Source organism: Strigops habroptila, chromosome 7, assembly GCF_004027225.2.
Source record: "Strigops habroptila isolate Jane chromosome 7, bStrHab1.2.pri, whole genome shotgun sequence".
Taxonomy (NCBI): Eukaryota; Metazoa; Chordata; class Aves; order Psittaciformes; family Psittacidae; genus Strigops; species Strigops habroptila.
This window is the reverse complement of record NC_044283.2, coordinates 6,145,191-6,165,131: the sequence shown is the minus strand read 5'-3', so window position 1 is coordinate 6,165,131 and position 19,941 is coordinate 6,145,191. Positions and strand designations below refer to the sequence as shown.

At 49.1% G+C, this 19,941-nt stretch overlaps 2 protein-coding genes across 9 annotated transcripts in view; one reads left to right on the top strand and one right to left on the bottom strand.

Annotated features, from left to right (window-relative positions):
* Positions 1-3,354, top strand: part of KDM3A (lysine demethylase 3A) — a 32,074-nt gene extending 28,720 nt beyond the window's left edge. For 5 of the 8 annotated variants that reach the window (XM_032920049.1, XM_030491779.1, XM_030491778.1 and 2 more), the window contains 3 exons: positions 1,008-1,184; positions 1,270-1,404; positions 2,330-3,097. In XM_032920049.1, coding sequence (XP_032775940.1) covers positions 1,008-1,184; positions 1,270-1,404; positions 2,330-2,410 — 393 coding nt within the window. In that variant the 3' untranslated portion in view covers positions 2,411-3,097. The other 3 variants (XR_003992196.1, XM_030491780.1, XM_030491781.1) reach the window with 3 other exon arrangements.
* Positions 3,355-5,081: 1,727 nt separating this feature from the next.
* CHMP3 (charged multivesicular body protein 3) lies at positions 5,082-18,157 on the bottom strand. Its single transcript, XM_030491423.1, has 6 exons — positions 18,033-18,157; positions 14,990-15,050; positions 10,522-10,701; positions 8,317-8,438; positions 6,392-6,506; positions 5,082-5,616 (listed from the first exon to the last, which is right to left on the bottom strand). Exons 1-6 carry the CDS (start codon positions 18,075-18,077, stop codon positions 5,483-5,485), a joined length of 657 nt encoding a protein of 218 aa, XP_030347283.1. The 5' UTR covers positions 18,078-18,157; the 3' UTR covers positions 5,082-5,482.
* Between the last annotated feature and the right edge of the window lie 1,784 nt (positions 18,158-19,941).

The window sequence follows — 19,941 nt, the reverse complement described above, 5'->3', positions numbered from 1 at the left end:
AGGTATTTGTGGTGATGTTTCCATGGAGTTAAAGGCTTAGTCGAGATGTGATACTACATCCCAAAGGGCTTGTTTCAGTGTTTGAATTCACCACGAATGGTCCAGAGTTCTTGGTGGTCTCAATTCTGGAACTTCTCTGGTGCTCTGAAAGTGGAAAGAGCTGATGTGTTGGGTTATGATGTGAAGAACTGTCACCTTTGTCAGCCTGAACTGCTGCCTTGGGTGCAAGCTCAGAGAGGCTACAGCACATTGGTTCAGTATTAACAAAGAACAAACCTTATACCTGACAAAACGTGCTACTGAATTTGATAAGCATTGGCACTTTGAGTTCTGCCATCTGTGCCTCACACCTCTTCCTGGTCCCTTGGAGCACACATGCTTGCAAACGTGAGGCTTCCAACAGCTTCTCTTGGAGTGGAACCAAGGTGTTTGTCTCCTCCTGGATGAGTTTTTGGGCCCCACTCTTGGTGTAAATGGTTGCCACTAGGTTTGTACTGGAACTTTCTGCAGAAATTAGATCCCTGCAGCCCTCAAATTACTTCTCTAAAGTGCCTGTTCTGCTCCCAGCCTCCTATCTCCCCAAAATCTAGTTCACATCCTCTGTTTGGATGTGCACTGGCTCGTGCTGGCCTGAGGGCAGATGCCTGCTGAACTCAGTAGTTTCTTCCAGTTACAAGCTCTAGTAGTGTGAGAGTATTGATCCTGTATGACAGTGGTTCCCACTGTGAACACGTGAGTTCCTTAACCCTCTGATGCTTCTTCCTGCAAACTGGGTTCACTTCCATTTCCTATGCCCACACTTGCAGTGTGTGTGTGGAGCCAGAGGGACTGAGAAATGACCAACCCTTGACAAACTTAAGGACTGAGTAAGAACCCAGACCTTGCACTGTGTGACTCTTAGACCTGAACACATGGTACAAGTCACTCTGGAATGCATGTGTATGGAATAGCACAGGCACATCTTGATGACGGTGTGTTTTAATACCTGTCATGTCGTGACTTTGCAGGTTGCAGAAGAACAAGGTCAAGAAAACCCTGTTGATCACGATCCCATTCATGATCAGAGCTGGTACTTGGACCGGTCGCTAAGAAAACGCCTTCATCAGGAGTACGGAGTTCAAGGCTGGGCTATTGTACAGTTTCTAGGAGATGTAGTTTTCATTCCAGCAGGAGCTCCACACCAGGCAAGGCCCAGGGGCACTGCTCCAGCCTCACCTCTCGGGCAGAGACCTCCAGCACAGCACTAACGCTTGTGTTTGTTCTCTCTAGGTTCATAATTTGTACAGTTGTATTAAAGTTGCAGAAGACTTTGTATCCCCAGAGCATGTCAAACACTGCTTCTGGCTCACTCAGGAATTTAGGTATCTGTCACATACGCATACGAACCACGAAGATAAACTGCAGGTAACTTAGCAGGGCTCAAGATGAACCCCGAACTCCTCTTAACCCCCTTTCTTAACCCTAAAACACCCACCAAGCCCCACTAACCAGCCCTCACCAAAGCTGTGTCCACACAACTGGGTTGCTTTCATGTTCAGGGCAGCTTTCTGCACTGGATCTCAAAGAGGAGCTTCAATAGGGATTTGAATAGTTACTGTTTGGTAGTAGTTCTGAGGAAGCTTCTGATCCTCCTCCTGAGATTCCATGGAAGTGTTTTCTTCTTCCATGTCTTTGTGTTGCCTCTAGCTGAGCTGGCAATACTCTCCTCAGGCCACAGGGTCTCAGGTTCTGTCCTGTCAGAATTTGAACCTTCTTTTCATGAGTTAGTGATTTACATGAGGGTCATGCAGATCATAGAATCCCAGACTGGTTTGGGTTGGAAGGGACCTTAAAGCTCATCCAGTTCCAACCCCCTGCCACGGGCAGGGACACCTTCCACTAGAGCAGGTTGCTCCAAGCCCCTGTGTCCAACCTGGCCTTGAACACTGCCAGGGATGGGGCAGCCACAGCTTCTCTGGGCACCCTGTGCCAGCACCTCAGCACCCTCACAGGGAAGAGCTTCTGCCCAAGAGCTCATCTCGATCTCCCCTCTGGCAGGTTAAAGCCATTCCCCTTGGCCTGTCCCTAAGTGCCCAGGAATAAAGTCCCTCTCCAGCTGAACTTCCCCTGTTTCAGTTCGAACCCATCACCCCTTGTCCTATCACTCGAGTCCCTGATGAAGAGTCCCTCTCCAGCATCCTTGTAGCCCCCTTCAGACACTGGAAGCTGCTCTGAGGTCTCCACGCAGCTTCTCTTTTCCAGACTGAACAGCCCCAACTTTCTCCATCTGTCTCCATACGGCTTCTACACTGTTCCCTGTAGAACTCAGGGCCTTTTCTTTCCCTCCCAGGTGAAGAACGTCATCTACCACGCTGTAAAAGACGCGGTTGGGATACTGAGAGCGAACGAATCCAGCCTTAGCAGACCGTGAAGCAGAAAGCCTTAACCACACACTCTGAAACAGAAGCGTTGGCAGCTGTTTTACCTACTCAGTCAGGACCTCTGTGGACTTTGAGCTTCTATGAATGTTACCTCATCTTCCTTTCAGCAGTACCAGAGGGCTCGTGGTACTATGTTCTGTGTATTCTTCCAATGTTTACAAACCTGAGATGTATATGTAGTAATATGTATGGACTGTGGCATACTGTGAATGCTCAGTTGCAATAGAACTTTATACGGAGCCGCTCTCCAAACTGTACAAAATACCTCCTTAGAGAACTGTTGGAAACTCTTCCAAATTCCTTGTTTGAAACAGATTATTTCAAGGCATTGTAAAGCTTCAGTTTTTAACACGTATTTTGGGGGTGGGGGGGGGAGGAAGCAGGAATCCCCCAGTTGAATTAACTGATTTACAGGAAAGACTAAGAATGCAGTTCTGGAATTTCACATTAACATAGAACTAGCATTTCAAAGTAGCTTTAAGCTATTGTATAGTACCATAGAGATGGGGGTTAAACCATCTTTAGAGAAATGTATTTAAATTTCTAAATGTTAAAAAAAAAAGAAAAGAACCTTTTAATCAAAATGTCTTCTGTTTGAAACTGCTCTTTCATTTGAACTGAGGTTTGATTCTCTGGTTTTTAACACTGAATGGTCTACATAAAATTCTTCTATTTCAGATACTGCTCCTTGCCTGGCTTCTTCAGCTGAGCCTTTCAAATCTAACTGATTTGAGGCAGTGCTTTGGAATGCAAAAGAAAGTGGTGTGTCACATACTGCTTGAGCTGGTTTGTAATGTACATGCAGGCTCTGGGGTGGGGAGTTCAGAGCCAGGTTTGGTTACAGCTCTCTCTGGTTAACTGAAGCATGGCTTAGCTCTACAGCTGCTCCTCAGCCAGCACCAGGGTCTGCATCAAAGGAGCTTTGCAGCTTCAGCTCCAGAATCACCTGGAGAGAGACTGAAACCATCATACACCAGGCACAGGGGCAAGAGTGGAAAGGTGCATGTCCCAGCTAATGCTAAACTGAGATAAACCAAACCTTTCTGTTCTCCAGTGTCCTTTATGGCACTGAAATGCACAGGAGAGCTGCTGGGCAGAGCCAGGAGGGAGAGGAAAGGTCCCAGTTAGCCACAGGTCCCACTTCTGAGCTTCATGTCACACACTGACCAACTCTGTGCTGGTTCCCCTTCCTGTTGTACCTCACCTGCTTCTTGGGATCAGCATTAACTGCTCTGTCAGTGCCTGAAGTGGAACAGAGCGTGCAGTGACCTGCAGGGAGCCAGGATCAGGTGCTGTGTGCACTGAACAGGTACAGCTGCTGCCTTCCTCCCAAATAGAGACTAAAACCTGGGGGAGGCTCATGTGGCCATCGCCTCTGCTCTGTGTCAGCCTGTAGGGTGACAGCTCACAGCTGGCTTTGCCTCTGCTGCCTCAGTGATGCTGGGTGAGAAACTGAGGCAGCACAAGCACTGTGGTCTCCTCCTTGTCCAGGGAAATGCTCCTCCTGGTCACTTGGCTTGTGCTGCTGGTTAATTCTGCTCAGCACCACTTCTCTTCAGTGAGAACTTCCCTCCACCAGTAACTGGACTGGCTTCATTCTAGTCATTTCAGCAATGAAACCTTGATTTGGCATTTCTCAATGGCTCTAACCTGCCAGAGGAGAGATTGAGATGAGCTCTGAGGCAGAAGCTCTTCCCTGTGAGGGTGCTGAGGCGCTGGCACAGGGTGCCCAGAGAAGCTGTGGCTGCCCCATCCCTGGCAGTGTTCAAGGCCAGGTTGGACACAGGGGCTTGGAGCAACCTGCTCTAGTGGAAGGTGTCCCTGTCTGTGGCAGGGGGTTGGAACTGGATGAGCTTTAAGCTCCCTTCCAAACCAAACTAGTCTGGGATCCTATGAAACTGGTTCAGAGTTATATTCAGCACTTACAAAGGGTTCACTAAATGCTCTGTCAGTTTAAAGCCACCCCCTCTTGCCCTATCACTCCAGGCCCTTGTCAAAAGTCCCTCTCCAGCTTTCTTGTAGCCCCTTCAGCTACTGGAAGACCATGATCAGGGCTCTCCGGAGCCTTTTCCAGGCTGAAATTTCATTTACTCTTCCTTCATTTAACCTGCAAATTCAATTCTCCACCTTCTAAAGGATGAATTTAGGTGCTGTGAGGCAGATTGTCATCTCAGGAAGCCCTTTCATAAGCTCGATTAAGGCTTTGCAGCCTCTGATCCTTTCAGCAATGATCACAGCATGACCATGAGGCATGTGTAGGGTCACTTCCTTTCCCTGGGAGGTTCCCAGCTCCAGCAGCAGCAAGGCAGTGTCATCTTAGCTCAGCTCCAGCCCGTGGGCTGTGGTGTTTGGCACAGAGGTAAATCAGCTGCTTTGTGTAAGGATAGATCATGCAACAGCATTACCATAAACCCACTGTATTTGGCAGCAACGCTGCTCAGTTAATGACACAAAGCCTTACACTGTGAGTATGTGGCTGTAGAGATAAGGGAAATGGGGTTGTTCTTTGCTGAAGAAGGCATCATAGTGAACACACACCACCTGGATCACAGCTAAAAGCTTTTCTTCAACCCTGTGCTAAAGAAACAACCCCAAAGGTGTTATAAAAGCAAGAGGGAGCTGTTAGAGGTGGAAAAGAGGTTGAAGTGATGCAAACTGAACTGGCTGTTAAAAGCAGCTTTAATAAAACGTGTAGTGCTTCAGGAAGAACAAACTCTTACACTGCTGGAGGCTTGTGGTAGCAGATGAAGCCAAAGTGCCTTTTAGGACAAGATGCTTCTTGAAGCCAAGGATGGATTTCAGGGCTTTCTATCCACAACCCCATAAGGTTACACCATTGCTGCCATTTCACCACGGCCTCTCCCAGGGGAGATGGGCTGAAAAGCAAAGGGTGACCTCCCCCCTCAGAGGTCTCTTACAGTAGGTTCTTGGAGAACACAACCCCCAGGAAGAAAAAAATAACAATATATATATTACATAAAGTACTCTCACGTAGTAAGTTTTGCATTTCGAAGGCAGGACAACGTCCCTGAAGCCACCTGTAACACCACGCTGGTCCCCCCTTAGCTGCGGAGGGTGGCCAACCGCGACTGCATCGCCTCGATGTCCTCCTCTTCATCCACAGCAGCCGTGGCTCCGATGGGCTCAGGCTCGGGAAGAGCATCCGTGACTTTACTGGGTGCTTTACCCAAGGCCCCTGCAAGCAAAGGGTGTGCATTAGGTCTTTGCTGTGAGGTGCTAAAAGAATTGAGCCACTTGCTTCTGGTAGAGGCTGAGCACAAGTGTCTGACTCGATCAGTGTCAGGAGGAGGCAGGAAGGGAGCTGCTCCCAGCCAGGAAACAGGATGGGAAAAGGGAAGGTAGGAAGTGAGAAACAAGGGAGGGCAACACGCCAGTGGCTGGGCATGAGGCAAGAGCAGGGTAGGAGCTGTGCATCTGTCCCACCACCACACAAGAGCATTCTAAGCATTATCTAAGACAACTAAACCAGCAGATCATGACTTCATGAGGTGTTAAGGCAGGAGATGAGGTTTATGCTTGGATTTGGGGGTTGGTTTGTGTTATTTTCTCCCCTTCCCCAAATCCTCAAGGCCCCAACAGCACTTTCCAGCCAGGAATCGCCGCTTGGCCTGAGACTCCAGGTAACGCAGCCAAGTTCATTTCCTGGCTTCATTAATAACAGCCTGTCCAGGCAATCATATACATTTCCCCTCCTCAGGAGGATGCAGAGACAGACACTGAGCTGCTGCAGCCTCCCTGATGAACTGCACAGACATCACTTCTGCTTTACTGAACCACACCAGCCTCCTCGGTTACTACTCCCCAAGAAACCAGTTTCCCAGCACTCTGCCTGGTGGCAAAGGCCAAAACACCTCGGGGAGAGCAGAGCTCAGGACGGATGAAGATGTGAAGTGCTGTGTCCTGCTGAGCACAGCAGGGTCACAGCTCCCTCCCGGCCAACCCCAACTCACCAGCTGTGATTTCAAACAGGATTTTGTCGATTTCCATCTCTGCTTCCTCTTCCATTTCCTCCTGATCCTCCAGGCTTTCAAAGGTGTCCTCCAGCATTTCCTCTATAATACCGGCCTAGCAGAGAGCAGAAAAGGCAGTGCGTGATGCCCTTGGAATCTGCAGCACAGGAAGGACACGCTTCCTGCTTCCTCATTCAGGTTATCCCTATCCAGGCATTCAACAATGCTCCTTTGCTGCTCAGGCTTTCTGGATGAAGCCCATCCTGCTGCAGGAGGGTGCCCAAACCCCTGCCTACAGTCTAAGCACATGTATCAGCTGGCTGAACATGAGCTTGTGCCCAGGCAGCCAAGGAGCCACCAGCATCCTGGCCTGGATCAGCACCAGCGTGGCAGCAGGACTAGGGCAGTGATCATCCCCCTGTGCTGGGCACTGGTGAGGCTGCACCTCGAATCCTGTGTCAGTTCTGGGCCCCTCACTGCAAGAGAGACATTGAGGTGCCGGAGCGGGGCCAGAGAAGGGCACCGGAGCTGGTGCAGGGCCTGGAGCACAAGTGTGATGAGGAACGGCTGAGGGACCTGGGGGGGTTTAGTCTGGAGAAGAGAAGGCTCAGGGGGGACCTTATCGCTCTCTGCAACTGCCTGACAGGAGGATGGAGCCAGGAGGGGGCTGGTCTCTGCTCCCAAGAACAAGGGATGGGACAAGAGGAAACGGCCTCAAGCTGCACCAGGGGAGGTTTAGATGGAGATGAGGAACAATTCCTTCCTCAAGGGGTGCTCAGGCATTGGAACAGGCTGCCCAGGGCAGGGCTGGAGTCACCGTCCCTGCAAGGGTTCACACACCATATAGACAAAGCCCTCAGTGCCATGGGTTAGTGGTGGCCTTGGCAGTGCTGGGGTAAAGGTTGGACTTGATGATCTTAAAGGTCTTTTCCAACGCAGCTGATTCTATGACTCCATCTGTACAACCAGTGCACAGGAAAAGCAGTAAGAAAATCGAGGACTAAATACATGTGTTCTCACTTGGAAACCCTCAAGGTGTCATTGTTGTTCCATGTGTGAACATGCTCCAAGCACAGGAAAAACAACTGCAAACCTCAGTCACTGCACACAGACTGTACAACACACTGAAATCAGTGTTTGACACAGCTTCTCTTCTGTCTGCATTTGGGGGTTGACTAGATGAGCTCTGAAGGTCCCTTCCAACCCAAACCTATGATTCTATGATTTGAAAGCTCCCTCTCTAGGGCCTATAACCTAGAGATGGCCAAACTGCTCTGGTGCACGGTGGTAAGATGAGTAAGAAATGAAACTGAGTGGTAAGAGGGGAAAAAGCAAACCCATTTTGGTAGTTGAAAAGATAAGAGCCAGAGAATGAGTGCACTTCAAAACCAGAGCACTTCATCCCATGGAGACACCAAGCTGGATGTTTTAAACCCAGTCTCAGAGCAGCCATCGTGGCCGAGATGGGACTTTGAGCTCCCCGCTCCACAAGAGGCTGTGGTGGGTCTCAATGAACATTTCCATCCCTGAAAGCAGGAACTCCATGTCCCACGAGCAGGGAGAAGCTCAGGGACACGGCAGTCACCGGGCACTGGTGTGTTACCTGCTGCCAGCCTCGCTCTGCCCCTGCCCATGGGACTGGGACAATGGAACTACAACCGCTGCACATGGGCACAGAGCCTCTTCCTTCTGTCCTCAACCTCAGCAGCAGTTTTAGGCCTCAAGCTCTTGCACCGAACGTGCTGCAGGTGTCACCTACAGGGTCTTCCCCTGCTGGAGAGTCCCCAGCTATTATGTGCTACTTTAATATCCATTCATTAGAGCTCAACACAAGCCCTCTGACAAAGGGGACACCTGAGTGATCTCATGGCACAGTAACCACCACCTCCTGCCCACTCGACTCCTGTTCATGTTCTAGATCTTACCTTCATCATCTCTTTGGACAACTCCCTCATCGTCGCTTGGATTTCAGGGATTTTTACTAGATTTTGCATAGCTTTCATGACTTCTGTGCTCTTCTGCAACGAACCTGCTACTCTCAGCACCGCTGTGAAGGAGAGGGATGGGAAAGCTTCAATGATCCATGCACCAGAAAGCAGAGAAACTACATCCTCCCTACATGGACAGAAATTGGTTTAAATTGGGCAATTCATTTCAAAAAAGAAACTTGCAACCCATTTCTTCATAGTGATTCTCCCCCTCTGCTCTGCTCTCATGAGACCCCTGCCTTGCAGTTCTGGGTCCAGCTCTGGGGCAACAGCACAAGAGGGACGTGGAGCTGTTGGAGTGAGTCCAGAGGAGGCCCCGGAGCTGCTGCGAGGGCTGGAGCAGCTCTGCTCTGGAGCCAGGCTGAGAGAGCTGGGCTGGGGCAGCCTGGAGAAGAGAAGGCTCCTGAAGGGGAGACCTTAGAGCAGCTCCAGTGCCTAAAGGGGCTACAAGAAACCTGGAGAGGGGCTTTGGACAAGGGCCTGTAGGGACAGGACAAGGGGAATGGCTTTAACCTGCCAGAGGGGAGACTGAGATGAGCTCTTGGGCAGAAGCTCTTCCCTGTGAGGGTGCTGAGGCGCTGGCACAGGGTGCCCAGAGAAGCTGTGGCTGCCCCATCCCTGGCAGTGTTCAAGGCCAGGTTGGACACAGGGGCTTGGAGCAACCTGCTCTAGTGGAAGGTGTCCCTGCCCATGGCAGGGGGTTGGAACTGGAGGAGCTTTAAGGTCCCTTCAACCCAAACCAGTCTGGGATTCTCCATTCATGTCCGTCTTGCTGGAAAACTCAACTTCTACCCACATCAGAAAACACTACACTGATAGCAAAGATCCTGCTCCTGTACAATTAGCTGGAGCATCCAGGTTGGCTGCAGAGAAATTTGCACCGAGATCATAAGAGAGTGATCCCTGAGGAGCTCCTGCCCACATCCCTCACAGCCAGAGGTCTTGCTGGGGTTTCACCTTCTGCCCAGCACCTGGCAGTGGGAACTAACTCTGCCAGAGTCACAGACTGGTTTGGGTTGGAAAGGACCTTAAGATCATCTAGTTCCAACCCCCTGCCATGGGCAGGGACACCTCACACCAGACCATGTCACCCAAGACTCTGTCCAACCTGGTCTTGAACACTGCCAGGGATGGAGCATTCACCACTTTGGGCAACCTGTTCCAGTGCCTCAGCACGCTCACAGTAAAGAACTTCTTCCTTATATCTCACCTGAACTTCCCCTGTTTCAGTTTAAACAAGTTCTGTTTAAGTTTAAAGAAGTTCTAGTGCAACAGTTTCATTGCAAGAAGCCAGAAAAAGAACACTGAAGCAGCCAAGCTGGAAACACATGTAGTTTAAACTGAAATTAACAACACTCTTTCACAGGCTGTTCCCATAATACAGCTTATAAACTCTTATCATATATGTTGCTATGCCAAGATCAAAATGCAATGATTAAGGGTACCGTGAAGTTCCTGCCATCTAACCTGGCAGCTTCCTGCTCACAGAGAACTTACCTGTTTGCATATAAAATGGTCACTCCTTAATGAAGCAAAATGAAGGTACAGCACATATTACTTTTCATTTTAATACTTCAAGAGCCTGACACTTGTAATGTTAACAAACTGACAGAACTCTTGCCTTTAGTGGTCATTTCCCCAAGGTGAAGCCAGTTAATACAAACTCCAGACTGAGTTTTAGATTCCTTTCTAAGTGGATCAGATTCCCAGCAGGATGGAGATGCTGCTGGTGGTAGTAAGGAGGAGGCTGCTGTGTTTCCTTTTAAAGGGCACCTCAAGGATGGCCACTGCTTCCCTGTCCTGAATCAGGTACACGGGGAGCCACATTTGACCTACCATAAGATTACACCCAAGGTTCACATCGAGACAGCTCAGTTATCACTCATCTAAGTGCTGCACGTGCCTGCTGGGAGCAAGTGCTCAGCCTGGCTGGATACAGGGACATGGAATTGCAGCCACGTCCCACCTCTGGGACTGCTCTGGCAGGAGTTTCCCTGGGTCCTGAAGCCCACTGGCATCAGCTGCCTTCCACAAGAGCAGCACTGCTTCCACATTCAAGCTCTGCCTGCACTTGACCTTGACTCAGACCTCACTTCTAACACTAGAGGAGTCATTGCACTTGGGCTCAGAAGTTGTTCTTACCGAGCTGGTTCTTCATCCCCATGAGAACAGAGTTCATGTGAGCTTTGGATGCATAGAGTTTGCTTACGGCCTTCCGGGAGCGGATCAGTTCCTTGGCCAGGATCACACACACATCTTTCTGACCCTTTTTGGCAGCATCCTTTATGGAGCGCTTCACCTTCTCCTCTTCCCTCTGGATATCTGCAGTAAAGAGAAAACACAGCAGAGAGTAACAAACTGCTGAAGGATGTGGAAGAGAAACCAGTCATTTGTTGGGTGTATTTTCAATGCAAAGAATCATTTCTGCTTGATTTCAGACTCCCTCTGTTGCTCAAAGACCTTGTTCTAGGCTGATTTACATGTTAGCTGATTAATTAGACTGAATATTAATAAGAGAATTCTCATTACTAGACATCCAGCTCTGTAATTCCCTTTGCAGCTAAGAGTAAAGGACTCTCCAGGAATATTCCTGCATCGAGCTGAGCTAAGATGAATCCTTAAGGTCGAGTAAGAACAAAGCAATTACTTGACTTACAACTTCAGAATAAGTTCCTATTAAACTGGGTTGATATACAATGTATAAATACTTACAGATATACAGAATATACACACACACAGTTTTAGACTGATTTGCTGCTTACAAGGTTACCTCTTGAGTGCTCACCACTGACAGTCCCACTTCACCAGGAAGGAACAAAGCTGTCACAAGCAGTTTAAGACTCAGTCTCAGGAGCCAGGCAGGCATTTCACTAGCAAACATACTTACCTGTCAGACTACATCAAAGCTTAACTATATGCCCACCTTCAAGGGAATTTGGGGGCTGTGGCTGTCACTTTCTTAAGCCCTGAATTGTGTTCTGCTTAAAAAATACACTCAGAAAGGCTGATCTCACAGAGTTAGAAAGCTTTAGATGTACACTGCCTTCAAATAACACCATAACCACAAATAACAGTGAATTTATAAGTTATTTAGAACTACAGATTTGTGGTTCTAAGTAATTCTTAACTACTGCCAAAAAGCCTTCACCCTTGAGTCTATCACCTAAATAAGATAGACTTATTTATTCCCCCCATCAGGCACAACTCATGGAGCTTAAACTGGACACCCAACCAAGTCTATACTTGTACTTTAGGAGTGAAGGTGTTGAGTTTCTGCTGCTCACACTTTAAACACCCGTGCATTAGGTGTTTGTATGAACTGGCACATTCAGACTGCAAGCTGCCTGGCACCAAAGCTATGGCTGATTCATCAGCAGAAACATGTATGCTGGTAAACTGTTAGATACAACTTAACAACTGTTCAAACTCTCCTGGTATCCAGCTTCATCCAACAGCTATTAGAAGAGCATGCTGGAGCAGGAATACTGAACTAAGCCTGTACCACGTGAGCATCAAATACCTGGATTTGAAATATTATACAGTCAATAACGTGGTTTCTGCAGCCCATCTGATGTGACTGCTCACATCTGCCTGGCAGGTAACACTGGCAGTGTGCAGCAGAGTAAGAAATGCAGGAACTAGCAGGGGCTTATTGACTCCCTTCCTTCTCCAGAATCAGCAAGAAACCAGCCACTGATGAAATGTGGATCTAAGAATCCACAAAAAAAATCACCCTAAAGTAAATAAAGAATTCAGACAGTGAGGGTCAGACTCACCTTCCTGCAAAGAGCTGAAGGAAATGACCACAAGAACAATAATTTCTAGCAAAGGCTTTGTTCAAATTTAGGGGGTTTGAGTCTCCTTGCTTTATACGAGACAGAAATTACATGTAGGCAGGAATCAGAAGTCACCCTTTCAGGAAACAAAGGCATCAACACACACTTATTGGCACAGGCCAACTTGGAGACTTCAATGCAGCTTCTCGCGTGGGAGTTAATGAACCCCGTGCTCAAGGTGAGTCATTCTCTCAGTATCATCCAGTGGCATCTTCATCCTAAAGGACTGACAGAAATCTGCAGGATCATAATCAGGAAAACATACTCCTTTCTGCTTCCCCACTGTTATTGAGGAATGTCCAAGGCTTGAAGAATTTTGTATGTCAGCCATTGGAGTGAGCTGAGTCCCAGCATATCACAACAGGTAAGAACCAGTAGAGCAGAGGACAGAAAGCACCAGGAGTGCTCCAGCAGAACTGAGGAATTACAACATTCCCTGTGTCAGGCTAAAACCAACCACAAGCATCGTCTCACCAGAACCAAACTAGCACAGGGTGGCCCCACACTCAGGTAAATGCTTTCACTTGGATATCAAACTGCTGGATAGGAAATCAGTGGCACAAATATGCAACAAGTCTTTGAAGGTCAATGCCAGTTACACACCTCTACTGAGCCACAGTCCCTCCCGCAGCCCCTCTGCAGTGCTACCAAGCACAACAAGCACAAAGAGAGGGACCTGCGAGCTCAGTAAAGCACAAAATTACTGTATGACTCCAACTGTATTACCTCAAAACGTTCAGTTCTGAAGCCACAAGGGTACCTTTCATGTCTTCAAAGCTTCCAAGCAACCTACACCAAACAGAAGTCACCACAGAGCAAGAGGCCAACAACAGATGGTTCAAACCAGCGTGTTTGCTCTATGAGTAGCTGTGCTGACCAGCCAAGTGTTGGAGTGATCCCAGCTCACTCAGGTCATCCCAGGTGGATCCCAGTGTTGCTGTATCACAAGACCACTAGCACAGCTTTCCCTGGGGAAACCAAGGTCTCAGCTCAACATCCTTACCCAAAGATTGCAGTGATTTCCTGTGGAAGTCTCAACTGGAATGATAAAGCATGGCACAAAGCATTCCAACTGGAATGATAAAGCATGGCAGAGTCTAACAGCCACACGAATATCCCAAAGATATTCTGCTCTTTATTTTAATGGGAATTACCAGAATAGCAGATGGGGGTGGTTAGCCTAAGCAATTACATGCTGAAATGTCTCTCTTTGAATTTAGCACTCTGAAATACATACACAGACATGTTTAGAGCTGTTGTAATAATTAGCTTTACATCTCCATCAACACACCAGACTACCACATAACCCAGTATCTATACAGGCCACTACAAGTATTATGGCATGCGTAAGGCTGAGAGTAAACCATACTGTCAAGAAGCCATCAATAGTGAGCACAGGGGTAGTTTGCTCCCAGGGAGGATGTGACCTCTAAAACATACTTTACTAACAAGATCAGCCACGTTGCAGTTCCTCTGTGCCCGATACAGGCACATGAAGCGCCTTGGAGAATGTAAAACAACTCACAAGTGGAATGAACATCACTGTACGTCGGTGTTCCTGGAAAAGGAACCTTGTCCTCACCTGCACAGTGAGGAACAAGACAGACTTTGCACTGCACAAGCACCTCTCTCCAACCAACTTGTACAAATCTACAAGTGGGAGAATATAGAGACCCTGCCACTTTACTCCACAAGCGTGTGGCTGGGGATGAAGGAGGGAAGGGAGAATGTACTCCTTGAGGAGTCACTCAAACCAGGAATGTGCCTAATCATAGAATTGCTGACTGGTTTGGGTTGGAAAGGACCTTAAAATCATCCAGTTCCAACCCCCTGCCATGGGCAGGGACACCTCACACTAGACCATGTCACCCAAGGCTCTGTCTAACCTGGTCTTGAACACTGCCAGGGATGGAGCATTTACCACTTCTTTGGGCAACCCATTCCAGTGCCTCAGCGCCCTCACAGTAAAGAACTTCCTCTTTATCTCCAACCTGAACTTCCCCTGTTTCAGTTTGAACCCATCACCCCTTGTCCTATCGCTATAGTCCCTGATGAAGAGTCCCGCTCCAGCATCCTTGCAGGCCCCAAATAATAACCAGATGCTGACACTAAATACCCTTTACCAGCACATCCCATGGACCAGTCCTGAGGGCAGGGTAGAAGATGAAAAGGGGAAAACAGAATCCAGCCCCAAACCTGTTTCCAGGGATAGTGGGCAGAAGAGAGAACAAAATCTAAACCAGTGGCTATGTAATAACAAGCAGCTCCTCTGCCTTTCAAGACACCTTCAAAGTGTAACACTCATAATTTAACAGCAAAACTCCCACTGAGAAAAGTATTTTATTCCTTTTCCTCTCTCCTGTTTGTAATTTCCCCAAGCTGACAGCAGCTACTTCTGTTCAATACGTGCACTTCACCCCTATACGTACCTGTGGAACTCTACATGTGGAATTACATACCACACTGATAGCATTCATTAAATCCATGAGGGTGGAATTCTGGATAATAAATCCCATTTGAGAAGATGAATTAGACTTAAGAGGATTATGTCTTACTGCAAGCACACAATATTCAAGTTCTTCTGAAAATTTTACTTGGAGAACTTCACAGCGATGTCAGGTTGTGGCACAGACTAAGTCTGGCTCCAGGATCACATTCCTCCTCCTTCTCTATTCCAGATGGAATAGAGTACCCCAGGTGACAGCCTCCCCCAGTTCAAACAAAATCCCCTTGAAGGCAGACAGGGAAAGAGAAAAATGAGACTAAGCACAAACCTCTGATCTGTCTATCAATCACTCTCATTTCTTTCCTTATCTTCAAGGACCATTCATTGACCTGAAAAAGAGAAGAGGAGGGTTACTTGAAATTCCAACTTTAAAACTATGCTTTGATACTTTCGTGGAACTGAAACATTCAATATCAAAAGCAGCCCTTGAAAACGCACCAGCTTTAAGTTATGAGTGATGTTTAAATAGTCCATTATTCAACTAAACCCCCCAAACATTGCAGAGATACCACCAATTATTGCACCCATCAACATTCAGACAAGGAGCTCAGGAGGTCACGATCTGTGAGTTGGAGACACTCACTGCTTGGCCAACTTCCCACATCACAGTGACATTGCTGTGCACAGGGAACTTGCCACGAGGGATTTCAGCCTAAGGTAGAAATGTGGGCAGGGGATGACAGCACTGCCCGTTTCAGCCAGAAGGAAGCCCAGGAGGTCACCAAGCCAACCTCCTACTCAAAGCAGGACCAAGTTCAGAGTTCAGACAGGTTTTCTGGGGCCTCATCCATTGAGTTTTGATACTGTGTGAGGGCAGAGACCTCAGAGCCGCTCTCAGCATCTGTTCCAGCACTTCATCACTCCTGTGGTGAAGACCTTTGCTCATGTCCAATTCAAAACTCTCCTCTGGCCACTTTGTGGCTATAGCCCCTTTCCTATCACTGGGCACAACTGGTAAGTACGTGGCTGCTTCTCCACTAGAACCCCATTAGAGGTACTGAAAGGCTTCAGATCTCTGCCCCTTCACCTTCTCTTCTCCAAGCTAAAAGTACAGCAGGATGCACAGGTTGTGCCTCTGTAATGCACAACCCCAGACACTTGTGACGAACACCATTCTCCCAGCACTGCATCACACCCAAGAGGCAGCCAGAAACACTAAGCTGAAATAAACCTCCTGGACCACACTGGAGGTAAACCTGCTTTTTAAGCTCAAACAACCCAGACCCGGCATTAAATGCACTGTAGATGCCCAGCTTTGGACAGGCTGCAAGGCATCACTAACCCCTCACAAGAACAGAAGATGCTTGCTTTGTATCATAAATAAACTCTCTCCCATCAAGACAGCATAGAAATGAACCCAGGGCAAACCACAACACCAAAAATCTCAACCTCTTCCCATCACCAGCCCCTTCTTGTGGTGCTCAGATGCTTTCTCCAGCCCTCTCAGGGACAGTATCCTGTGTACAGCTGCTGGCAGAGCCAAGGTAAGTGGTGCTGTTTCCTCATCATCCACTAAACAGAAATTACTACTACTTCTTCCTTTTAAACCTGCACATAGATGCAGGAGGGAGGAAGTTTCTTACTGTTAATGGGTTTCTCAACCTCACTGTTATAGCCTGTGAAGTCATCATGAAGACTGCAACACCCAGAGTGTGCTCCTGACAGCAGGATGACCCTGGCATTTCTCCCTGGTTTCTAGTGCCTCTGCAAACAGCTCAAAGATGACCCACAGACACACTCTGCTACTGGAAAACACAACAAGCTTGCTGGTTATGGAAGGCAAAATAATGTTCATCAGACATGAAACAAGGACTTATCAGTGCAGTATAACCACACTGAGCAGGTTAAACAGTTGTCTGCTGCTTTACCCCACCACTGAGAGCAGCAGCCTCCAAAACCCAGTTCTTGCCGTGGCATCTTCCAACACTGCTCGTGAATGGAGGAGACTATAATAAGCCTGTGTGGTGGCTGACACAAGTAGAGAAGGGGAAGTACACTATCAAATGTGTATGTCTCATCTAACTGTATCACTCAACAAGCAACAACTATAACCTGCTCCCTTGGGGCTCGGCTGATGCAGAGCAGCAGGGAGCATCTGTGAGAGGCTGAGAGAGCTGGGCTGGGGCAGCCTGGAGAAGAGAAGGCTCCTGAAGGGGAGACCTTAGAGCAGCTCCAGTGCCTGAAGGGGCTACAAGAAAGCTGGAGAGGGGCTTTGGACAAGGGCCTGTAGGGACAGGACAAGGGGAATGGCTTTAACCTGCCAGAGGGGAGACTGAGATGAGCTCTTAGGCAGAAGCTCTTCCCTGTGAGGGTGCTGAGGCGCTGGCACAGGGTGCCCAGAGAAGCTGTGGCTGCCCCATCCCTGGCAGTGTTCAAGGCCAGGTTGGACACAGGGGCTTGGAGCAACCTGCTCTAGTGGAAGGTGCCCCTGCCCATGGCAGGGGGTTGGAACTGGGTGAGCTTTAAGGTCCCTTCCATGCTGTAGGGTCCTTAAGGTAACAAACCATGCTGTGATTCTATGACACTGCAGCTCTTCTAAACCTTCACCTTTGGTGTCTGTAACCCTTCTCCCTGTTGCTTTTTTAGAATGTTTAATATATATTTAATCTTTCCCTCCAACAAACAGCAGATTTATTAACACATTAGCAGTGATTTATGAAAGGCGACAGTGAAACCCACCAGCATCTTGAGTATTTCATTGTGCCATTAGAAACCTGTGGGTAGCAGCAAGGCTTACACAGTGTGTCTACAGACCCAAAAAACCCCCAAACCACTTAAGTCTCCATATTTCAGCTACTCATAAGAAAGTCTTTACAACAGGAGCTGGAAGGCCTTAAGGAAGCCGAAGAGCTGGAAGTTATGGAATACAACAACCAACAACCTAAAGCTCCAGGAGCCGCTGACTAAGCCTCCCCAGGCCATGCACCACAGGAGCATCCATCCCTCCTTCGGCTCCTGCTTCCGTGGCCCTGAGAAGAGCCCCCCCCATGGTGCAGCACCGCCCTGGCCGCGGCGGAGCTGCCATATCCCGGTCACAATGAAGGAACCGAGCGCGGAGGCCTCGGTCCTTGAGGGCCGGCGGGTGAAGGCTCCCCCCTCGCTGTTGAGGCCCAGCGGCACCGGGACGGAGCTCACCAATACACCTCCTGCCCCAAACCCTCCTCTTCCTCCTCCTTCCCTCAGCCTGGGAGACACCAGGCGAGGCCTCAGCCCCTCGGCAGGCCCCGCCCGGCGCCATGCCGACGCCATGCCCACAGATCCACCGCTGCCCCCCGGCCCGCCCGGAGACGGAGGCACCTCCGGGCCCTCACCAGCTCCTTGGGCGGCTTCTCGGGGGTCTTCCCGAACAGCCCCATGGCGGCAGCGCCGCTTCCGCGTTACCGGCCCGCCCCGCCCCGCCGCCGGCCCTCACCGCGCAGGCGCTCACCCCGCCCCTGAGGGGGGGCGGGCAACAGGGATGGCTCCGCCTCGCTGCACACGGCCCCAAAGCCCCTCAGAGGGGAGGCGGGAGAGGAATGGAGGCGTTAATAGGAGCTGGGCTGCCCCGGCGCCTTGGAGTGAGAGTCACAGGGTGGGTTGGGTTGAAGGGAGCTTAAAGCTCCTCCAGTGCCAACCCCCTGCCACGGGCAGGGACACCTTCCACTAGAGCAGGTTGCTCCAAGCCCCGGTGTCCAACCTGGCCTTGAACACTGCCAGGAATGGGGCAGCCACAGCTGCTCTGGGCACCCTGTGCTAGCGCCTCAGCACCCTCACGGGGAAGAATTTCCTTATATCTAATCTAAACTTCTCCTGTTTCAGTTTAAACCCATCACCCCTTGTCCTATCACTACAGTCCCTGATGAAGAGTCCCTCTCCAGCATCCTTGTAGTCCCTTCAGGCACTGGAGCTGCTCTAAGGTCTCCCCTTCAGGAGCCTTCTCTTCTCCAGGCTGCCCCAGCCCAGCTCTCTCAGCCTGGCTCCAGAGCAGAGCTGCTCCAGCCCCTGATCATCCTCATGGCTCAAGACCTTCTCTGACTTAACATTCCAAAGCAGACCCACAGGAGTTTATAGCGGCCATTGCAGTTTAGAGCAATAAAAGCAGATGTCAGAGCAGGTTCCATCACCACCTGCCTCACCCTCTCACGCACTGCAGCACAATACCTATAACACCTAGTCATGCACAGGGTGACTCAAACTACACTTTGTGTGTTCTTGCCAGCCTGGGGAACACTGGCAGAACACCTGAGGAGAAACATCTCCTGCCAGCACAGGAGACATTTCCTGCCTCTCTTCAGCAGGGCCTGGCTCATCTCCACCCTCCGCCATCCTCTCTGCAGCAAAGGGTGGGTAACCTGGCGAAAACTAAGGGACAGCTTGGAGCCACCCCGCTGGGTGATGCGGGGTGAGCTCCAGCAGGTCACTGCGTCTCCTTACGCCCCGGTGCACAAGCTGAGATGCAGGGAACAAGAAATAAATCACTGATGCACAGAAAGAGTGCAGAAGCTTAGGAAGAAAAAGGTGCTATTAGCTTAGTCTAACTCTAATGTCTTATAATTATACTTATCCTCGTCATTTAATTCCCAGAGAAAGACATTTTAACAGTTATAAAAATGTACAGTTCAACTTTGCCTTTTTTTCCTTCCAAAACCTAATATGAAGACAGATCTAAATATGCTTTGGAAAGGAGACGTCTCACTTTGGACTGGGAAGCAGCACTTTGGAGTGGGAAAGCCAGTGCAACAAAACAGTAATTGCTGAAATTGAGACCGGTAAAGACCTTCAGAGATGATCTAAATCCACCCTCTTTTAATAACAGCACCAGACACCCATGGCCCTCACTAAACCTACTGAAACAGGTAACCTGACATCACTTGTTTGACATTTTCTGTTTACAGTTGGTCACCAGCTTGCAGGCACAAGATGTCAGAGAATAAGCCATGACTTGAAGAATGTTTAGCTTCTCGGTTAAGACACTTCACAAACACCAGCACAACCCAGCCCATCGAGGCAAAACAAGCGAGCAGAACTGCTGACCTTGTTAGAGGCACAGTCTTTGCTCTGTTCTCCAGGTTGTAAACTGTCAACGCATTGGGTAAGGAGTGTCTGAGATCCTGCACTCCATAGAAAACGCTCCTGCTTGGATGCTTCTGCTGCTACTGACATGAGCGTTCCATAAAGCAAATACATCCAACTGCTTTTTCTTTCCTGCTGGGACTACCAATGCACTCCAGCAGCTGCTGT